The 20,168-nt window shown below is 36.5% G+C and overlaps 2 protein-coding genes across 2 annotated transcripts; both read right to left on the reverse strand.

The window, feature by feature from the left end:
* Positions 1-1,986: 1,986 nt before the first annotated feature.
* LOC133037022 (uncharacterized) lies at positions 1,987-3,180 on the reverse strand. The gene has a single exon (XM_061113819.1). It carries the CDS (start codon positions 3,178-3,180, stop codon positions 1,987-1,989), a length of 1,194 nt encoding a protein of 397 aa, XP_060969802.1.
* An 8,091-nt stretch (positions 3,181-11,271) lies between these two features.
* On the reverse strand, positions 11,272-18,457 carry LOC115714294 (alternative NAD(P)H-ubiquinone oxidoreductase C1, chloroplastic/mitochondrial). The gene is made up of 11 exons (XM_030642940.2): positions 18,299-18,457; positions 18,019-18,218; positions 17,295-17,390; positions 16,688-16,754; positions 16,309-16,492; positions 15,588-15,681; positions 15,261-15,473; positions 14,352-14,741; positions 14,093-14,169; positions 12,074-12,177; positions 11,272-11,613 (listed from the first exon to the last, which is right to left on the reverse strand). The coding sequence occupies exons 1-11, from the start codon at positions 18,345-18,347 to the stop codon at positions 11,474-11,476; spliced, it is 1,614 nt and encodes a 537-aa protein (XP_030498800.2). The 5' UTR covers positions 18,348-18,457; the 3' UTR covers positions 11,272-11,473.
* Positions 18,458-20,168: the final 1,711 nt, after the last annotated feature.

A 20,168-nucleotide genomic window follows, 5' to 3' on the forward strand; every position in this document is an offset into this window, starting at 1 on the left:
TATCACCACAGGAATGGTGACTCCATCTTTAATTTGAATGGATGAGCCGAGATTAGCAAGAGCGTCGGCGTGGTTGTTCTCTAGTCTCGGCACTTGGTTAATGGTGAATTTTGTGAATCTTGAAATCTTGTCTTGAACAATCTGGAGATAGGATGCCATTTTTGAATCTTTGGCCTGGTATGACCCGTTGAGTTGGTTTACGATAAGTTGAGAATCTGACATGACTTCAATGGTTTTGGCATTCAACTCAATGGATAGATCTAGCCCAGCGATCAACGCCTCGTATTCAGCCTCATTGTTGGTAAGTTTGAAGTCACATCTGATCGCCCGCTGGATAACATCTCCTTGAGGGGAGGTAAGGACGATTCCTAGGCCACTCCCCTTACTATTGCTTGATCCATCTACTGCTAGCATCCATGTCGAGTTGGTTTGCTCGTTTAAGCATAATAATTCCTTTTCAGCTTGTACCTGTCCAACACAAGAAAAGTCAGCAATAAAATTTGCCAATACCTGTGACTTGATGGTTGTCCTCGGTTGATATGTTATGTCGTATTCACTGAGCTCAACAGCCCATTTGGTCATGCGTCCAGAAAGTTCCGGTTTGTGTAGAATGCTACGGAGTGGGTATTGGGTTAGCACCACTATAGGATGACACTGGAAATAGGGCCTGAGCTTGCGTCCTGCTGTGACAAGCGCTAAGGCCAATTTTTCCAGCTGAGTGTATCTTGTTTCAGCATCTAGCAATGTCTTCGAAACGTAGTAAATCGGTTGTTGCTTTCCTTCATCTTCTCGAACTAGTGCGGCGCTGACCGCTGCTTCTGAAACTGCCAGATACATGTACAGTGTTTCTCCATCCTTAGGCTTTGCTAGGAGTGGAGGGGAGCTAAGATAGCTCTTGAGTTGTCTTAGCGCTTCTTCGCATTCCTCCGTCCACACAAAGTCTTTGGTCTTTCTAAGAGTTGAAAAGAATAAGTGGCAGCGGTCGGATGACTTTGAAATGAAACGGCTGAACGCTGCTATCCTTCCATTGAGACGTTGAATATCTTTGATTGAATTTGGAGATTGTATATGTTGGATTGATCTTATCTGGTCTGGATTTGCTTCGATCCCTCTTTTTGTGACGAGGTAACCTAAGAATTTTCCTGAAGAGACACCAAAAGAGCATTTAGTAGGATTAAGTTTCATATTGTATTTTTCTAATACCTGGAATGCTTGCTTGAGGTGATCGAGGTGATTCTCTGCTGCTAAAGATTTGACAAGCATGTCGTCAATGTAAACTTCCATCGTCTTTCCAAGCATGTCGGCAAACATTCGATTGACTAGCCTTTGGTACGTGGCCCCTGCATTCTTTAGTCCGAACGGTATGACTTTGTAGCAAAAAGTCCCTCGCTCAGTTATGAATGATGTTTTTTCTTGATCATTGGGATGCATTAAGATTTGGTTATAACCAGAGAAGGCATCCATGAAACTCAACAATTCATGTCCAGCTGTTGCGTCTACCATCATGTCAATGTGAGGAAGTGGAAACGAATCCTTCGGACATGCCTTGTTGAGATCAGTAAAGTCGATACATACCCTCCATTTTCCATTCTTCTTCTTCACAACTACTACGTTTGCTAACCAGTCAGGATAATCAACCTCTCTGACTGATCCCACGTCGATTAGTTTTTGTATCTCTTCATTTATCACCTTGTTGCGATCGGGTGCAAATTTACGTCTTTTTTGTCGGACTGGTGGGTAATCAGGGTCAACCTGCAACTTGTGAACAATAATGTTAGAATCAATACCTGTCATGTCCTCATGGGACCATGCAAAGCAGTGATGGCGTTTGATTAAGAATTCGATCAGCCTGGCTCGAAACTCAGGTGTAAGCTTTGTTCCAATCTGGACTTTATGGTCTGGGAACTCCTTGCTAATGCACACGTCATCTAGGTCTTCCATACTAGGTTCATCCGGTGCAATGGTTGGACTAGACTGCTGTAGCTGCTATAATGTTGCCGATTTCTCTTTTAGCGAGTTTTGATAACAATCTCGAGCAGTTTTTTGGGCTCCCCATATTTCTTTCACTCCCCACTTGGTTGGGAACCTGATCACTTGGTGGTATGTGGATGGCACAGCTTTCATGGAATGGATCCACGGTCGGCCCAAGATTGCATTATAAGCTGATGGAGAGTCAACTACAATGAACTTCGTCTGTAGGTTGACTCCTTCTGCATAAACGTGGAGTGTGACCTCGCCGATTGAGTGTTTCTGCTCTCCACTGAACCCAACCAATACTGTGGATTTGTGGATGATGGTGGCCTCGTCGATCCCCATCTCCCTAAGAGCATTCAAAAATAAGATGTTAGCAGAGCTACCGTTATCGATCAGTATACGTTTAGTAAAACAATTCGAAATGAATAAAGAAATGACTAAAGCATCATGGTGAGGATTGAGCAAATATGAAGCTTCGTCGTCCACGAAGCTGATGATCTGGCCGTTATAGACTGCTGGTTGTTTCTTTGGTCTACCCTCTTTCCCGATTATTTCACGTGCATGCCTCTTAGCAGCTGAGTATGTTACGCCGCTGACCTCTGACCCTCCGGAGATGACATTACATGTCCGGGTGTGCTGAGGTGGTTCTGGTGGTGTTGTTGGCCTCTTGTCTGCTTCCGTCACGGTCATCTTCCCCTTGTCTGATAAAAAATCTCGCAATTGACCTTTGCGCAAGAGTCCAGCCACTTCATATCTTAATGCTATGCATTCTGGAGTGGTATGTCCGTGGTCATTATGAAATTCACACCACTTTGTCGTGTCGCGCATTGCTACTGGTATTTTAATCTTTTCAGGCCACTTGACTTGGTTTCCCATTCCTTTCATTACTGCAACTATTTCGACAGGGCTAATGTTCAGGTTGTATTCAAGAATCGGTCCCTTGTCTGATTCCCTCATCCGCCGAGGTAGTGTTGTCTTTGCAATGTAATCTCTTGGTCTGTGTGATTGGGTGGAGTTCTCGCTATCTCTGTATGACCGTGATCTGTTGGTTGGATAAGGTTCTGAATAATGGTAGGACTGTCGTCGCTCTACCCTCTTCGGTACTCTACTGTCGCGAGAGTAAGAGTAGGATGTTGTCGATTGTCTATTGGATTCGTCTTCCTCCCACTTGATTTGTGCCCAAGCTTTGGCAAGCACGTCCTCCATTGTCCTGCATGGATATTTTGTGAGTTCTTTGTAAAGGTCAGATTCTACCTGCAGGCCTTTACGGAAGGCGGTAATGCATTTGTGTGTGTCCACGTTGCATCTTTGTGATGGAAACTTTTTCAGCATTGAATCTTGCCACATAGTCTCGTAAGGATTCGCCTCTCCTTTGTTTGATGCGGTATAGGTCATCTGAGAGTTTCTCCAATTTCCTGCTGCTCGCAAATTGTTCTACAAAAACATCCGTTAACTGAGCAAAAGAAGAGATCGAATTATTGGGTAAATTCGTGTACCATTGGAGGGCTGGGCCAGCCAAGCTAGACCCAAACCCCTTACACATGCATGCCTCGCGCAACTCGCGAGGGATGGCGGCAGTGAACATCCTTTGTTTATAACTGGGTATATGATCGTTTGGATCGCTTGTTCCGTCGTACATCCTCATTAATGGGAACACAAACTTCTTTGGCATCTCGACCAATGCAATGGCCTCAACAAAAGGTGAGTCAGCAAAACTGCTAGGCAAACTTTTCTTTATTGGTGTTGGAACCCCTGGGATACGTTGGATCATTGCTTCCATCCCTTCGAACCTCCGAGCGATCGCTCGTTCAATCAAATCCTCCTGAGTTAGAGTATGAATGGTGGTATGACCTGCATCAACAGAAGATGGATTCAGGTTAGAGTTTAGCATAGCCTGTGTGGCAGTTACCTGTGATGGTGGGAATCCTTCAAGGGGAGACGTTTTTGGAGGATCAGATGTTGTAGTGCCAACCCCCAAATTGCTAGTCGATGGGGGGCTGACTATAGGCAGGCCAGTTGTAGGAAGGCTGACCGTAGGCAGACCAGTTGTAGGAAGGCTGACCGTAGGCAGGCCAGTTGCAGGAAGGCTGACCGTAGGCAGGCCAGTTGCAGGAAGGCTGACCGTAGGCAGGCCAGTTGTAGGAAGACTGACCGTAGGCAGGTCAGAGGCAACATTGTTGGTCGTTAGACCTCCAGAGTTTGTCCCATCTATTTGCATATCAACATGTTCAGATTGTTGAGGTTGAGAACCTCCTACGACAGAATGACTTCCTAACGTTGGAGTCGACGTTCCTCCGAGTGTTTGTTGATCAGAGACTTGGGTCTCTGTTCTTATAGGAGTTGAGTCTAGTGATGCCATTGGTGCAATTGGAACTCGGAACCGACTTTGAGCAACACTGGGAGTCGTCATGGTAGCCTTCAGTGACTCCATTTGTGATTTTATTGTGGCATTTTCACTCCTAAATGCTGCGTTCTCCTCCTTAAAGGTTGCATTTTCTCGCTCCAGAACTCCAGTTCGCTCAGCCATCTCGCGCATCTGGGCCATTATCGTGGCAAGCTGTTCATTGACATTGGGTTGTTCTTGGGCAACAAACTCTCCTTCTTCTGCCATTTGAAGTGTGGTAATGATAGATCGCCTTGCTCACAGTCAGTTTGTCAGGGCCCCACGGTGGGCGCCAAATTGTAGACGCTAAAATCTACAATGATCGGAATGAGCGTTTGTGGGCACCGACAACCTGCGGAACAAAGACAAAGGATGACCGTAAAACCTTGGGACACCGGGGTGGTGCCGGCCGAAGGCACTCCGACGGTCAAGTCAGTAAATTTATAGTGCGAAGTAGAAAAGAAAACAAGAAATGTAAATAAATACTTCCTGTGTTTATGGTTATGTGGTGATCCACGGTCAAACCTCGCTCACCGGAATGAGAAAGAGTATGTCAGATCGTAGAGAAATAATAAGTTTGGTAGTAAAACTATAGAGAGAGAGAGAGTGAATATTCGTCTATCCTTCTTCCCCTTTCACCCAGTCCCAGTGTGGGCCTATTTATTATCTTAGGAAAATGGCTACCTCTTGAAACGTGGTTCGTCCCTAGAGAAACGGTCTTCCCCCACTTCTCCAGGGATGAGCGTCATCTTTTAGGTTTGTTCCTAGATGAGCGTCTTCCCATTAGCGTATCACTCAGAGGGTTGATATTCTCGCTCCGCTATGCTAGGGAAGATCGCTATTTTCGTGGGTTAGTTGGGAAACTTAACGTTCTTCTTCCTCCACGCGTCAACCCTAACATTACACTTTAAAATCAAGCTTTATTGTGGGTTGGATATTTGAATATGGGTATGACCCAAAAGGCATGGATTGGGCGTGGCCCATGTGAGCCACTGGGCTTATGGGTTCTTTGTATCTAACTTGTAAGTGGGCTTTGTAAGTACTTCGATCGTTGGGCCTTTTCATTGGGCTTAGAGCAATTTTTGGCCACTACAATTATCTATATATATATATGTTGAGTGTTGTAATATAGCATATTTTGAAAATCCAAAGAAAATAATTTTCTCAGAATAAAAAAAATACATTTTTTAAACAAATGATCGTTATATATAAATTAGGATTAGGATATATATATATAAAATAAAAAGAAAAAAAATTTCAACTTATAGAAAAGTCAAATATTACAATTGCTTATAATTATATATATCTATATATATTGAGTGTTGTAATGTAGCATATTTTAAAGATCCAAAGAAAATAATAACATTTTTTAAACAAATGATCTTTATGTATAAATTAAGATTAGGATATATATATATATAAAATAATAAAAGCAAAATTTAATGAAATGTAAATAGTTTAATAGTTTTCTAAAAGTGCATAGCAAACTAACCATTTCACCTTTTATAAAATGCTTCTTTCTCTAAGATTTGTATTTATATTTACAACAAAAACAGAAAAATAGAAAAAGAAAGGGTATGCATATATATATATATATATATTGAGTGTTGCAATGTACCATATTTTAATGATCTAAAGAAAATAATAACATTTTTTAAACAAATGATCTTTATGTATAAATTAGGATTGGAATATATATATAAAATAATAAAAGCAAAATTTAATGAAATGCTAATAGTTTAATAGTTTTCTAAAAATGCATAGCAAACTAACCATTTCACCCTTCATAAAATGCTTCTTTCTCTAAGATTTGTATTTTATATTCACAACAAAAACAGGAAAAGAGAAAAGAAAGGGTATTCATTGAGTGGGTCATGACAAAAAATCAAAAAAACAAAAAAAATTCTAAATCGCAATACATCCACACATTACCTAAGCTAACTAATTCAACTTAAAATTCCTTGAGAAATTAACAACTTTTCTTGTCCTTACATAATAATAATATATCTGAAATAAAAATAATTTAAACAAACAAAATCAACCCTAAAATTTTCTAGGCTGATGATGGGTGAAAGAGGAGGGGATTAATTTCTAATAATGACTATAATTATACATAATAGAAAGACGAAAAGAGAGAGAAGAAAAAACAAAGCATACCTCAAACATCAGCCCAAATATTGTGAGTCTTCTGAGAAGAGTAATGCCCTCTTCCTTCACCAATCATACTTTAATACCAAATCATCCTCAAAGCCAAAACCGAAGAAGAAGAAAGCGATTCTTAGATCTCTCAACTCATATCAAACTTCTCAAATTTTCTCTCAACTCAGATCAAACTTCACTTCTCTCTCTCTCTTTCTGTTCTCTCTTCTGAAACCTAAGAAAAGAATGAAATTCTCTCTCTCTCTGTTTTCCCGTTGAGGAAAAGAATGAAACCTTAAAAAAATGAAGAAAATGAAATTGTAATAATAAATGCCCATTAAAAACAATCAATATATAGAAATTTAAAAATGTATATAATGACATTGTAATCGGTCCATTAATGAATGTATATATGGAAAGTGAAAAATATAAATAAAGAAATTAAGATTAAATCAAAAAAATTAGAAGTAGAGGAATTAGGAGATAATGAGAATTAGGGTGCCACAATATCTCGCTAAAAGTTTATCTTGATACCAATTGAAATTCTATTTTTATGATTACCAGCTTAATTATTTGAATAAATAATTAATTTATGTTCTGTTATAGAAATGTTTACATAGACACATAAATTGTTTGCACAAAAACATGATATGTTTAAACAATATACTAATAGAAGATAAAAATAAATATAAAGTAAAGAACACACAAAATTATACGTGGTATTAGTAATCTTTACAAATTGCTACTAGTTCACGGGGATGCCAGAGCATGAAAATTATTAGAAGAATCTCTAAACGATTACAAAATCAAATTGACTTATTCAAATAAAAACTCCCTCTTGAATTTGTTGTAATCTAAACTCCTAATCAAATTTTTGAAGTGTTAAGATCATGAATTCCCTTCAAATCATAACACTTGCAATCTTCCTCCTGTAAAGCAACTTACGAGTAAGACTTCTCCCGAAGCTTGATGAATGATGTCTAAGTGTATTCGACCTGCACAATTATTATAAAGAAAACAATACAAAAGTACACTGTAAGAAAACACTAAGAACTTGCTAGACTCAAGTTCTTCACACAATCAAAACTCTCTAAAACTTGAAAAATATTTGGAAAATAATACACTAAAAGATAATCAAAATCAATGACCTAAAGATGTCTATATACACTTTAGAATCCCTTTAGATCGCGTGAAAACAAATCAGAAACCAATCAACCAATAAATGAAAAATCTTCCCAAAAAGAAATTTAGAATATATTCAAACAGGCCAATCAATTCAAACAAATTCATTGAACCTAGATAAAATTTAAGGGAAATTTGAATTTCCATACCTACATAACTTTATAATTTTTTTCTTAAATGCATACTTATTAAAATTTGTAATGTATGACCATTTTACCAATTTTCCAAAACTACCCCTCCCATTTGTAAATGCTCAGCCGACTCTCACCCACCATCAACCCCAACCCGAACCACCCTCACCCACGATCAACCCCAACCCGAACCACCCTCACCCACGATGTCGACTAACCTCACCCACGATCAACCCCAACCCGAACCACCCTCATCCACGAAAACCCCAACCCGAACCACCCTCACCCACGAATCCCAACCCCAACCCGAACGACGGTCGAAGCCCAGGTCACCGTCGGTCCCACGAATCCCAGGCCCCCTCATCACCGACGGTCGAAGCCCACGAATCCCAGGCCCCCTCTTCACCGCCGGTCCATCAGTTCGAAAACAAAAAAAAAAAAAAAAGAAAAAAAGCTCCGGGTAGATGGTCGAACCATGGGGTCCGATGGGGTCCGACCAATCGGACCCCATGGTCCGACCATCAGACCCCTCTCTCTTCGTCTCTCTCAAATCGAATGAAGAAAAAAAAAAAACCCCGGTCCGATGGTCGGACCATGGGGTCCGAGTGGTCGGACTCCATCAGAACCCATTGTCCGACCATCGGACCTGGGGTGTGGGATGCCGAGATAGAGAGAGAAAGAGAGATGCTGTGAGAGTTTGAGGGTATTTTTGGGGTTTTGAGAAAAGTATCATATTTTTATTAGTTTAAAATGTATTGGTTTAAGAATAAAATATTTTAGTTTTTTAAGTATAGAAAATCAAATTTCTCAAATTTAATTCCAACTTCCTTAAATAAATAAAGAAACAATATATACATTGTACACGGTTTCTTAACAAAATTTTAAGTCAACCAATTCAAACTAAATAGAATTTTTCCATAAATATAAATATCAAAGTATTATAGAAAAGTTAATTTATTTATTTACATAAATAGAATATTCTAATTTTAAAAACATTTAACACTAAAACAAGTAACAACTAATTTTCAAAAATACCATACATAATATATTTTGAATTTACAATCATAATTTTGGCAAGATTATCAAATATGCCAATGAGGATTTTATATAATGTGTCATCTGGAAAATTTGTGAGAAGTTACTGGTAATGTCATTGTGGGAGAATTTATTCAATTGTACTCTTTTTTCTTTACTAAGGTTTTTTTCCCATTAGGTTTTACCTAGTAAGATTTTTTTAATGAGTATTGATAATAAACAAATTGAGTATACTTGTTAGGCTAAATTTAGCCTATCTTTTTATGTGTTTTGATCTCTTCTTTACATTTCCATGTTTTGATACAGAATTATGCGAGTTTTTATTAATTTCAGGTTTATACACTTTATTTTAACAAATGGAGAAGAATGTGGTGAGAATGTGCTAAACCAAGTAAATTAAGACAAAGTATAGCAAAAATTAAATTAGATCTGCAACACAACCCACTGAGCCATGACACTGACATTTTTATGGCCGCGACAAGCTCATTCACAAAGGAGATGAGCATTTTTGAAATCCAATTTGGATCGCGACATGCGGGGAGACCCTTTACAGGAACTTCAAAAAATTCCCAAATACACTGGCGCCAGAACACAATTGTCTCTATGCATCAAAATTTTACGGGTATTTTTGTCATTTTAGAAGGGGAATCACTTGGTCTTTGTAGTAGTTAGGGAGAATCACAAATTGGAGGCATTCAGACTTCTCAAAACCTAGAAAAATAAGATTAGAGCAACCGTTGGAGAAATCGTGACAATCCCAAACTAGTTTGTTTGTTTTTGATTCAGCTATGAAGTTGCTAATGGAGATTGTTTAAGAATATCTGTAGATTTATGCTATTCTAGTGTCTTCTATTGATGTGTGATTTATTCTTATTTGTACTTATTACATGTTTTAGATTGCCATCTTTTATATTTATGATTTTAATATAAAATTTGAAAAATAAATCTTGAAAATGTTCTAATTGAATATGTTATCTCAATTTTTGCCCACCTGACGTGGCATGTCCACATAGACAAAACTAAAACCATGTGGCATACGGGCTGTCAACAACCGAACAAAGTCACCTTGCACGAAATGTCAATTGTCAAGGGTTCTAAGGCGATCAAGCAAGGAGAAAATGGCCAGCCAGAGAACCCTAGCCGAACCACACCCTGGCCGGCCAATAAAGTCCTATGTGACGGCTAGGCCCTAAAAATAGAGTTGGGCGACCAGCATGTGTAGATAGCCTCAAAGAGAGGCTGGATTAATGATGTGGTCCGTAAGCTAAATTTTAATTACGAAACAACCTTAACTACCCATGAAGATAGGGATTCTTCCACAAACTAGTATCAACCTATTCTTTAGGGATATTACTTTCTGTTTTTTTTCGTAATTTAAATATAAGGTAGAAAAAGGTTATTTTTCCTATTTTAAAGGAATATTTACTTGTTTGAATGATGATCTTTGTGAGCCCTGTACTATATAAAGGGCATTAGACAAGATAGAAAAGGACATGGACTTTAAGTCTCTCACGCCCATAGCTCCCCTCTCTTATGCCCCCTTATTCACTCACTAGACACTTAGTCTAAATTCTTCACAAAGTCTCACTTATTCTCAATCCTTAACACACAATTTCTCACTATTTTAATATTGAATAGAGTCACAGGTAGATATTATAAGGTTCAAACCTCTAATCTGCGTGGTATTATCTCAAGAATCAATACAATTAAAAAGAAAGTAGATCATTACCCGCTAATCAAATGGGTCAAACCATAAATTCCCATGTCGCTTTTATTATTTGTTATTATTATTTACACATGGTGATTATCAACAATAAATAAAGTTCCGCCGTAAGTTGACTAAATTCTTAGTCAACAAAATAAACACAAGTTTTGATACAAAATGAAAATATTTGTATGACTTGACATTATTGCTTAATGCGAATTGTGTACGAAATAGCTCATAAATGCAGAATTTTACCTTACAATTTAAAACGTACATGTCTGAACATAATTTTTTTTTTAAAGTAGAATTATTTTGCATTATTGAAATAGATAATTGAAGTAATTGAAATTATTTTCCCTATTTTCATCTCTTAATTAAATCTTGCTATTTGCTAGTTATTTTATTCTTGCTTAAATTAGTTTCACAACAAATTTTTGTTTGCCAAATAAAAATATAAATTCAACTACTTGGTATTTAATTACAATTCTTGTGGAACAATCTTACACAAGTGAGTTTATACTTGCAAAACAATACTTGCATGTTAGTTTTCATCACAACAATTCTAAGAGGGAGTGTTATATATCATATTACGGATAATTGTACTACAGTAATAGTGGTCAACCAGTAGCAGTACTAAATAGTAATTGCATACATAAATGTATTCATCAATAAATATATTTGTATTTGATAGAGAATGGATCAATTGTGATAGAGCAGAAAAGGATACCAAAAGTTATTACTCATATCTGTAAAACGGCCATAACAAATATCTATTTATGAAAAAAAAAACCTTAGGTTTAAGAGGCACTAAATTCAACTGATACATGAGTAGACAGACGCAAAACTATCAGTGTCACAACTTTACAACCACAAAATACACTTATATATATATATATGTTTCTTTACATTCCAAAATGAATTGAATCACGAGCTCGAGAGTACCTTAGATAGAGTGCTTTGCACAGATGTAATGGATTCTATAGCAGACTTTGTGAGCCAGCTCATCCCAACTTTAAGCCTATGCTCATCGGTCGGCAATCTAATCAAGTATGCAATTTTCCTTGCTGTGGAAAGGAACAACAAATCGTAAATACATTACATGTATACATTAATGGAGAAGTTATAACTGAAATGAAGTATTGGTTAAAAAAAAATAAAATCAAAACACTCAAAATCCCTAATAATTATTGTTTAAAAAATATGTATATAAAGATTTTTGACATCCTGGTTTAAATTTTAGAGTTATTGAAAAAATCAATATGTTTTAATTATATTTTTATCTCATAAACAATAAATCTGACTCTATATATATATATAATTATTACTACATTAGTAAATTGTCTGTGCATTTTCTTAGTATGATACTTAAAAATGTATTACAGTATTCCTATTCATAACTGATCCATGTTGGGACTAAATCTTTTCATAACTAAATAGATGCTAGTCTATTTTTATAATGGTAGGTTTTACCAAATATAAATGAGGAAAAACATAACCAAAAGGGTGCATTTTACAGAACTTTACCGGTATGTCCAATAGGGCCCTCTAGAGTTAGCCCCTCAATGAAACTTGGAGAAAGTGCAGCGTCGTTTCTCCCTAGAGTCATCATTTCACCCAAATTCTGAAACCTGGCAGCCACAAAGATACGTTCACAATTGACATCTATATTGAGATTATACAGTAGCATCAACACTTAAAGCGTTATATACCAACTTTACTGAGATGGACTCCTTGGAGAAAAATCTATAAATTTTGGAGAAGCGAAGGGAAATTTGGTCCTATTAAAGATAAACTAGATTAGTAGGAAGATTAGTTAAGGTTGTTTAAACTGTTAGTTACCACGGGTTACTTGTGATTGTACATGTATCAATCGACTCATCTGTCTATTATCAACAATAATACAAAGCAACTGCAATTGTTTCCGTCAAATATTCTCTGCTAATATGGTATCAGAAACCAACTATCAAGAAACTCAAGCTACTCCTTCAGCTTTGGCAACAAGCCCCAACAAAGTTTTCCAAGCACCATGGCTACTGTCACTACTCTTCTAACTTCAACAATACTAGTATGGTTCTGTTCAATCGTTCTCCTTCAGTCAAATTCAACAATGACAATCATCTTCTCTAGAAACAGCAAAATACTGCAGCAGTTCTTGGTCAAAATATGATGCATTTTCTTGATGGATGGCACCAATGATTTCATCTGAAGCTGAGATGAGTTTACTCGGTAGAACAACTTGAATCTTTGCTTCTTTCTCAAAAATCAAGAGTTGAAAACCCTTCACTGACCATGATATCGTCAAAAGCAGCTGCAAATCTTGTTACCCAAAACTCTTCCTTTACTTTTAACATGCCTAGGTAGAACAACAATCCCGCCTACTTCAACAACAATGGCGGGAGTAACAAAATTAAAGCAAGAAACAATTCTAATTCCTTCAATCAAAATAATTACAAACAAACAGTCTGCTCTAAAAAACTTGGGAGATCTCAACTACTTCTTAGAAATACAACTCACAAACAACTCCTATGACCTCAGGACAAAAAAGATAACAGCATATGATGGTCATCCAGTTCGAGACACTCAAATGTACAGAAGGAGCATTACAATATGCTACCAAAACAAGACCCGAAATTTCCTAGTGCCAATTGGGTTTGTCAATTATGCAAAATCCATCTGGAGCACACTGGCAAGTGGTAAAGAGAATACTTAGGCATCTCCAAGGCAAGGCAAATTAGACATGGGACTCCACCTTCAATCTAGCCAGAATACCATTGAAGTCTTCTGTGATGCTAATTTGGATCGGATCCGGATGGCCGGCGATCAAAATCAGGAAACTGCATATTTCTTGGCAACAACCTCATCTCCCCGCAATCAAAGAAACAAAATATGGTTTCTTAATCAAGAACCAAAGCAGCGTATCAAAGTCTAGCCCATGTTGTAGCTGAGATTACATGGCTTAAATCCCTTCTTGATGAGCTACAAATCAAGCTTCATAGCAATTTACTTGTTTGCTACGGCAATCTAAGCATTGTTGTGCTCTCTGTCAATCCTGTTGAGCATGCTATGACCAACCACATTGAGCTAAATCTCTATTTTGTCTGAGAAAAAGTTCTAAATGGCATTCTCACTATAAAACGTGTACCTTCTCTAGATCAAGTAGCTAACCTACTAACTAAAGCTATTTCTAGTACAAGGTTCTTTGAGCTAAGAAGCAAACTCAAACTTAGATCCTTATCAACCCCAAGTATGAGGGGGATTGGTTAGGATCATCAATAACACAAAGCAATTTTTTTCCCAAACATTATTTCCTAATAGGTCCATAACTAGAATAAACCCTTTCACTTTGCTTCTCTAAGTCAAAGCCTTAGCAAAAACCCAACAGTATTGAATGCTTCAAAATCTAGTTTAACAACATATGCAACATATCACAATTTCCACGCAATTTGATTTTGAGGTTCATCTTAGATATGTGCACTTTATGAATTAAAAGAACATGGAATATTTTAATGACAATACCAGGGCCAAGGAGCAAGGGGCAAGTACCTAAACGGCAAAAGAGGACGGTTGTTGATTGCAGCCCACAGATTCCAACCAGTAAAATCAGCTTGTTGGAAAGCAACCTGGAAGTAGCAATGAGCCAAAGATCAGATAACAAACAGTTTTCTTTGAAAGTCTATAGAGATTAATCATAAAAAAGAGAAAGCAGTTTAGAAGAGTGCTATATTCATAAACTAATCTTGAAAAGTTACCCTCAAACTATTGATATTGTTAATCCTTCGAAGGAAATCGGATATTAGAATACCTGAGCAGTGGCGGGAAGAATCCTTCCATGTGAATCCCTTAAAGAAGAAGAATCACCAAGTGCAAATATGCGTGGATGGCCCTTAACACGAAGAGTTTCATCTGTCTCAGCTTGACCCCTGGCATTTAGAGGAATCTCATGGGGCCTTTCACAGGGTTCCAGCTCAGGAAGAAGAGGTTTAGAGCCAACAGTCCAAAGTACTAGATCTGCTTCCAAACTTTGCCTTTTTAATCCCCTCTCAGCAGGATTAAGTTCCAATATGTATTTCTCTGAATCACACTGTACAACTTCACAATCATCTGGCTTAATTGAAGATTCAACATCTTCCACTCTGCTTATGGAGCGGACGAAATACCCCAATAGAAGTTGAACATTCCTAGTTAAGAGAACCTAAGAGACACAATAAAGGCAACCCAAAAGAAGTTGAGCGTTCTGGTTGAGAGAACCTAAGAGACAATAAAAGCAATATATGTATATAGACAAAGCAATGCAGAACTACATTAAAAGCAATAACTTTGACAGTGACATATTAACTACATTTTAGAATTTCAGATTGAGTATCTCAAATAATGATAGCTTATAAATATACCCAAAATAAAAATATCATCCATAATAATAGAAACAAAAGATAGATGTTTTAACGGTATTATTAACAAGTATTACAATAGTATATAAATTACCAAAGAGACAATAAAAGCAATAACTTTAATAGTGATATATTTATTAACCACATTTGAGTTCAGTTTTTTTTTTTTGTTTTTGATGGAACACGTTTGAGTTCAGATTGATCATCTCCAATAATGACAACTTTTAAGCATACCCAGAAAAATAATATCATCCATAATACTATCAAAACAAAGATAGATGCTTTAAAGGTATCAACAAGCATTATAATAGAATACAACTTACCTTTAATGCAGCTTCCTTGTTACCTGGGGATGCCTGTGGGCAAATTGTTGTCTCCACATTGATTGCCTTTACTATACCTCTATCTTGTAATCTCTCGGATACCGTGGCTGCTAACTCAACTCCAGCATAACCACAGCCAACAACAGCCACATTTATTAGGGAGTTTTTACCAAAATTTCTTCTTTCCAGTGTTTTTAACCTCTGGTCAACCCTCTGCATCACAAAAATGTCAAAAAATGAAAAAGGCAGACAAGGTATGGTGTAGACACTGAAAATGTTAACCCAAATGGACTGCTAAGCAGGTTCTTCAACTGGTAAGAAACTCACACGTGCATCCTCAAGGGTGGAGAATGGCAATGCAAATTCTAGTGCTCCAGGCACAACATCTAGTTTAGTTTCAGCTCCCAACGAAAGAACCAGCCTGTCTGTCCAGAGCCAACAAGAGCGAGAAATGAAAAGTAAAACATCATATCAGAATTAACGATATATTTTACACAAAATCCACAAAAGAGTCGACAGTGTACATGACATTAGTGATGATATATCAAACCAACCTGACTCTGTCTAATGACTCTAATACAGGTTTAAAACTACGTACTGCATCACTAATAAATTCTATCAAATAGAGTAATTGAGCTATCTATGGGCCACTCTTTACCAGGCTACTTATTATAATACAAAGTGAAAGGTTTTGCTCTTGCACAGGTTTCTAATAGCTAACTGCAGGATTTGATATTGGACATCACGTGATAACAAAGTTGATATTAACAAGATGTCCTACTACTACGAGGATTCTGTATTTCTTTATTTTATCAGAGTAGGATTAGGATTTCTAAATCCAGCTCATTATACATCATAAATCACAATTTCCATTCATGTAGGAACTGTTAATCAGTCCATAAAAAGACTTTTTGGTTGTAACTCATTTACATTTTATTCAATAATATTCAGCTTACCCATTCTGCCTCTCCGAAATTAAAGCAGCATTTCACATTCTAGGCCTAATAAAAACTATAAAAAAATGCCTCAAGGAAGGTTATAGATATACCAATCATATTCAATAAGAAGACCGCTTTCAAGATGCACAGTCCCTCCACAACTAGATGTTGTAGGTCCATTAATTCCTAAATGATCAGATGGATGCAAAGATTTGACCCTGTCTTGGAAAAACAAGACACTGGTGCTTGCAAGCAGATCTTTGAAACGTGGAGCTATTTCCCATTCATCTACTTCTGCGACAATCAAGTTGGTGCATGTAATAGAAAAACTTACATAAATTAGTTTAATGTCATAAAAAATTAAATAAAATGGAAGACAACAAAGAAAAAGTGATGTTTAACTAAATAACATACCCAGCAAAAGGAAGAAGAAGAAGAAGAAGAAGAAGAAGAAGAAGAAGAAATGATATTTAACTCAAAAAAACATACCTCCAGATAGAAGCTCGTACAACATTGGCTTAAAAACAAAATGTTCAGACTGATCGACTAGAAGTACCTGGAAATGAGTATGAACATTTCAAAGAATGGCATAAAAGGAGCAAAAGGTTTGCACACATTTCCCCTTATGTTCTTATGGATCATAAACCAATTATTGAGAATGACATGTTAAGACTGATAGGCCAGATGTACCGGGAAATAAGTATCCATGTTTTTTAAGAAGAATGGCATAAAAAGACCAAAAGGTTTGCACAAGTTTCCCTTCATGTTCTTATAGATCAGACGACAATCAAGACAAGACAATTACTGAGAACAAAATGTTTAGATTGATTAACTAGATGTACATGGAAATAAGTATCACTGTTTCAAAAAAGAATGACATAAAAGGACCAAAAACAATCACTGAGAATATTATCTTCTCCAAAAAAAAAAAATATATATATAATAAATAATAAATAAAAAAAATAAAAAATCATTCTCAAAACAGTATTTCTTGCTATTACCTTGCTGTGAAATTGATGCATTAAGCACATAACCATGCCATATACTATGACAAACATAATGCCTGAAAAGAAGACAAATTTGAATATCAACTTACTTGAGGTTTTTTTCCATCCGGCCACACAAGTGATTCTAGCCTTAAAGCAGTATATAGACCTCCAAATCCACCACCTAGTATACATATCCTTGGTCTCTGCAAGGAAAAAACTGTTGCTGAAATTAAAGATCAGAGTAGCTAAAAGAATCACATAATAACTCCTCACACAAAATTTCTGACCATAATAATGAAAAAGAAAGAAAAAAGAAAAAAGACATTTTCAAAACTATAAAACAGAAGAAATATATAATCAAACTGATCCATCGATGCTGGTGGTGAAACTTGATATGTATTCCAATGTCAATATGTCTCTCATGCCAATATCTTATGTGAAATTATAATTACTTTGTTCATAAATAATCATTAACTGTTTCTATCGTTTAGCCGTATAATTTAGTTATCTAATTGAATTTTCTTGCTTAACATACAATTCAACAATTGGTGGTCCTTTGCAGCTGGAGAATTAAGTTTATTATTCACTTTTATGTCAATTTACTCTACTCGCCAAGATAATGAATGGCAAGAAAACAATAACTAAATCATCAAATATGTCCAAGAAATTACATAACAGAACTCACTACAACTTTAAATTTCCATTGATTTCGTCTAGCAGTTACCCAAATGCATATACCCTGAGCCCTTAAATTCTTAATATTGTATATGGCTACATGAGTGAAGTCATTTTGTTAATTGGGGATAAGAGTAAATAAATATAAACTGGAACCTTATTATCTGGCCAAGAGTACAATCCAGGTGCAGGTTCAGCCTCGAATTTGCGTGCAGTGACACCTCCATTATCCCCAGTGGCAGCAGAAGCGACTAAACTAGCTCCTTTGTTTCGAGAATTCGTGAGGAACGTCAAATTGGTCCCTTTTCTGCTCCAAAAACGGGGAAACAAGTTGGTCCTTTGATTAACCCCGCTGCCTGTAATGACCAAATTGAGAAAATGGGGTCAATTAATTGTAAAAGTGTGTGTATGTGTGAGAGGGGGAAAGAGAGCATACCGTTGAAATTGACAGGTGAAAGCGCTGCTGCTGAAGCAGTTAACGCCATTGTAGGGCTCCAAAAGCTTTTCGATAAGGTCTCGGTGTTTTCTGTTAGAGTAAATGCCAAATGGTTGTGCGTTGTCAAAATACAATATATATTATGCAACTCTATTTTGAATAATAAACCCTTTATTTGTAAAAACTACTCACTAATTTAACTATAATTTTTATGTTTTGTTATTTTTAGGTTTCTCTTTATTAACATACAACATAGAACATGTTATGGGAGAAATTTAGATAAACACTAAATTTGTGCGAGTATTTAATACAAATAAGAACACTTAATTAAAACGTGTGAGTACTCAATTAGAGTAGCGAGTACTTAAACTATTAACTAATAAACAAACGGAATAAATGCAGGAAATAATAAGTACACAAGAGAATTATAATGATTCAGTTAGAGATTAGTCTGCTTAGTCCACTGTTGCAAAGATTTCAGCTTAGTTTATTTGATTTGGTCACTTCTTTATATACAAAGTAAGTATCATTTAGGATTTAGATAACTGATCAGTTTTAAAACCGTTTTACAATAAATGATAGTATTAAAGCAGAATAAACGTTTAAAGAATAAATGAAGAACATTTTAATTCGTTCTTGTATTAAGTGCAGCAATGTATGCGACTTGTTAAGCGCGAGTTGCCTGTTCATATCCTTGCACAAGCTCGCAGGCTTTAGGTGTGTTTTGTATTCACAGTGGCCTATGGGCCTATGTTTGGATCTCTGTGTTCACCTTTGATGGCATAGACGGACATCTCATGTGTTGACAACGTGAAACGTGCAAGTCCCTAATGAGCCATCGAACATATTAGTCATTTGGACTAATCCTTGTGTAAAGAAGCGATCTTTACTAGTCGCAGGAGAGGTCTACTTGTTCATCGCATGTAATCGGTATATACACGACCAATATCAAATCCTCATGGTCCTGCTTATGTCTTTGACTATACGAGGCATAGTATGCGACTAGACCATGTCATGGTCGCATCATCTCGCGAGTTTAGATCAAGTGAGGCTAACTTTATGGGAGTTATTAATTAACATGTCATCTTTTCGGAAATTGAATCCGTGTGTCAATTTTATATGAGACTACTCTGTATTTCTAGGTGAGAAATTCCCACTATAACACATGTCCCTAGTTTTGCGAGTGACAACTGTGTCATATAGGGAAACTATTAGAGAGGCAGGCGAGTTATTGTCACGAGATGGTAATTTTTAGTTGTCTTGTCGAGGGTTTTCAAAAGACGGCTACATTTATTATTTTTATTTTCCCAAGATGCCATGTCATCAAAATTTTCAAGTGTGTGTAGGCATGATCTTAAGTAATCGTTGGATTGGGTGGCCTTTGGTATTTACCTGGCACGTGTCTATATCCCAACAAATATTAATGATTTGTATTTAACTCTCTCAAATGCAAAATCGATCACACTTCATTTCCCTACCATTTTCACTTTTTTGAAGTTTTCTCTCTTCTAAAAAACTTTTGGTTTTAAAAATCTTCAAGATTTTGAATTCTTTTTTCTAGAAATTTTTTCAGAAATTTTTAGAGTGACAATCGAATTCAAAAGAATTAACATCATATGAAAGGTTGTTGTTTCCTTCATAACTTCTCTATAATCTATTTTCTTTGAATATTCGCATACCTCCTAGGTATTTAGGGGGTAGAAGTTGTATGAAAAAAATAGAATATGTTGTGGAAGATGAAATTTTGAGTGAAGTAAGGCTAAATATGGAATTTTCTGGAAAATCCCTACCTGTAACTTGAATATTCGCATCTTCCTTGTGATGAACTTTAAATATTTGCACTTTTTTTCATTAGAGCCTCTTTGCATAC

This window comes from Cannabis sativa, chromosome 4 (assembly GCF_029168945.1).
Source record: "Cannabis sativa cultivar Pink pepper isolate KNU-18-1 chromosome 4, ASM2916894v1, whole genome shotgun sequence".
NCBI lineage: Eukaryota > Viridiplantae > Streptophyta > Magnoliopsida > Rosales > Cannabaceae > Cannabis > Cannabis sativa.

Excerpts from the sequence above, each read along its gene's own strand:
- LOC133037022 (XM_061113819.1), bottom strand. The coding sequence starts at position 3,180 with ATGGAGGACGTGCTTGCCAAAGCTTGGGCACAAATCAAGTGGGAGGAA.
- LOC115714294 (XM_030642940.2), bottom strand. The coding sequence starts at position 18,347 with ATGGCGTTAACTGCTTCAGCAGCAGCGCTTTCACCTGTCAATTTCAAC. Across the intron at positions 16,755-17,294 it reads CGGATGGAAAAAAACCTCAA|GTACTTCTAGTCGATCAGTC; the intron begins GTAAGTTGATAT and ends ACTCATTTCCAG. Across the intron at positions 11,614-12,073 it reads GGGCCCTATTGGACATACCG|CAAGGAAAATTGCATACTTG; the intron begins GTAAAGTTCTGT and ends TCCTTTCCACAG.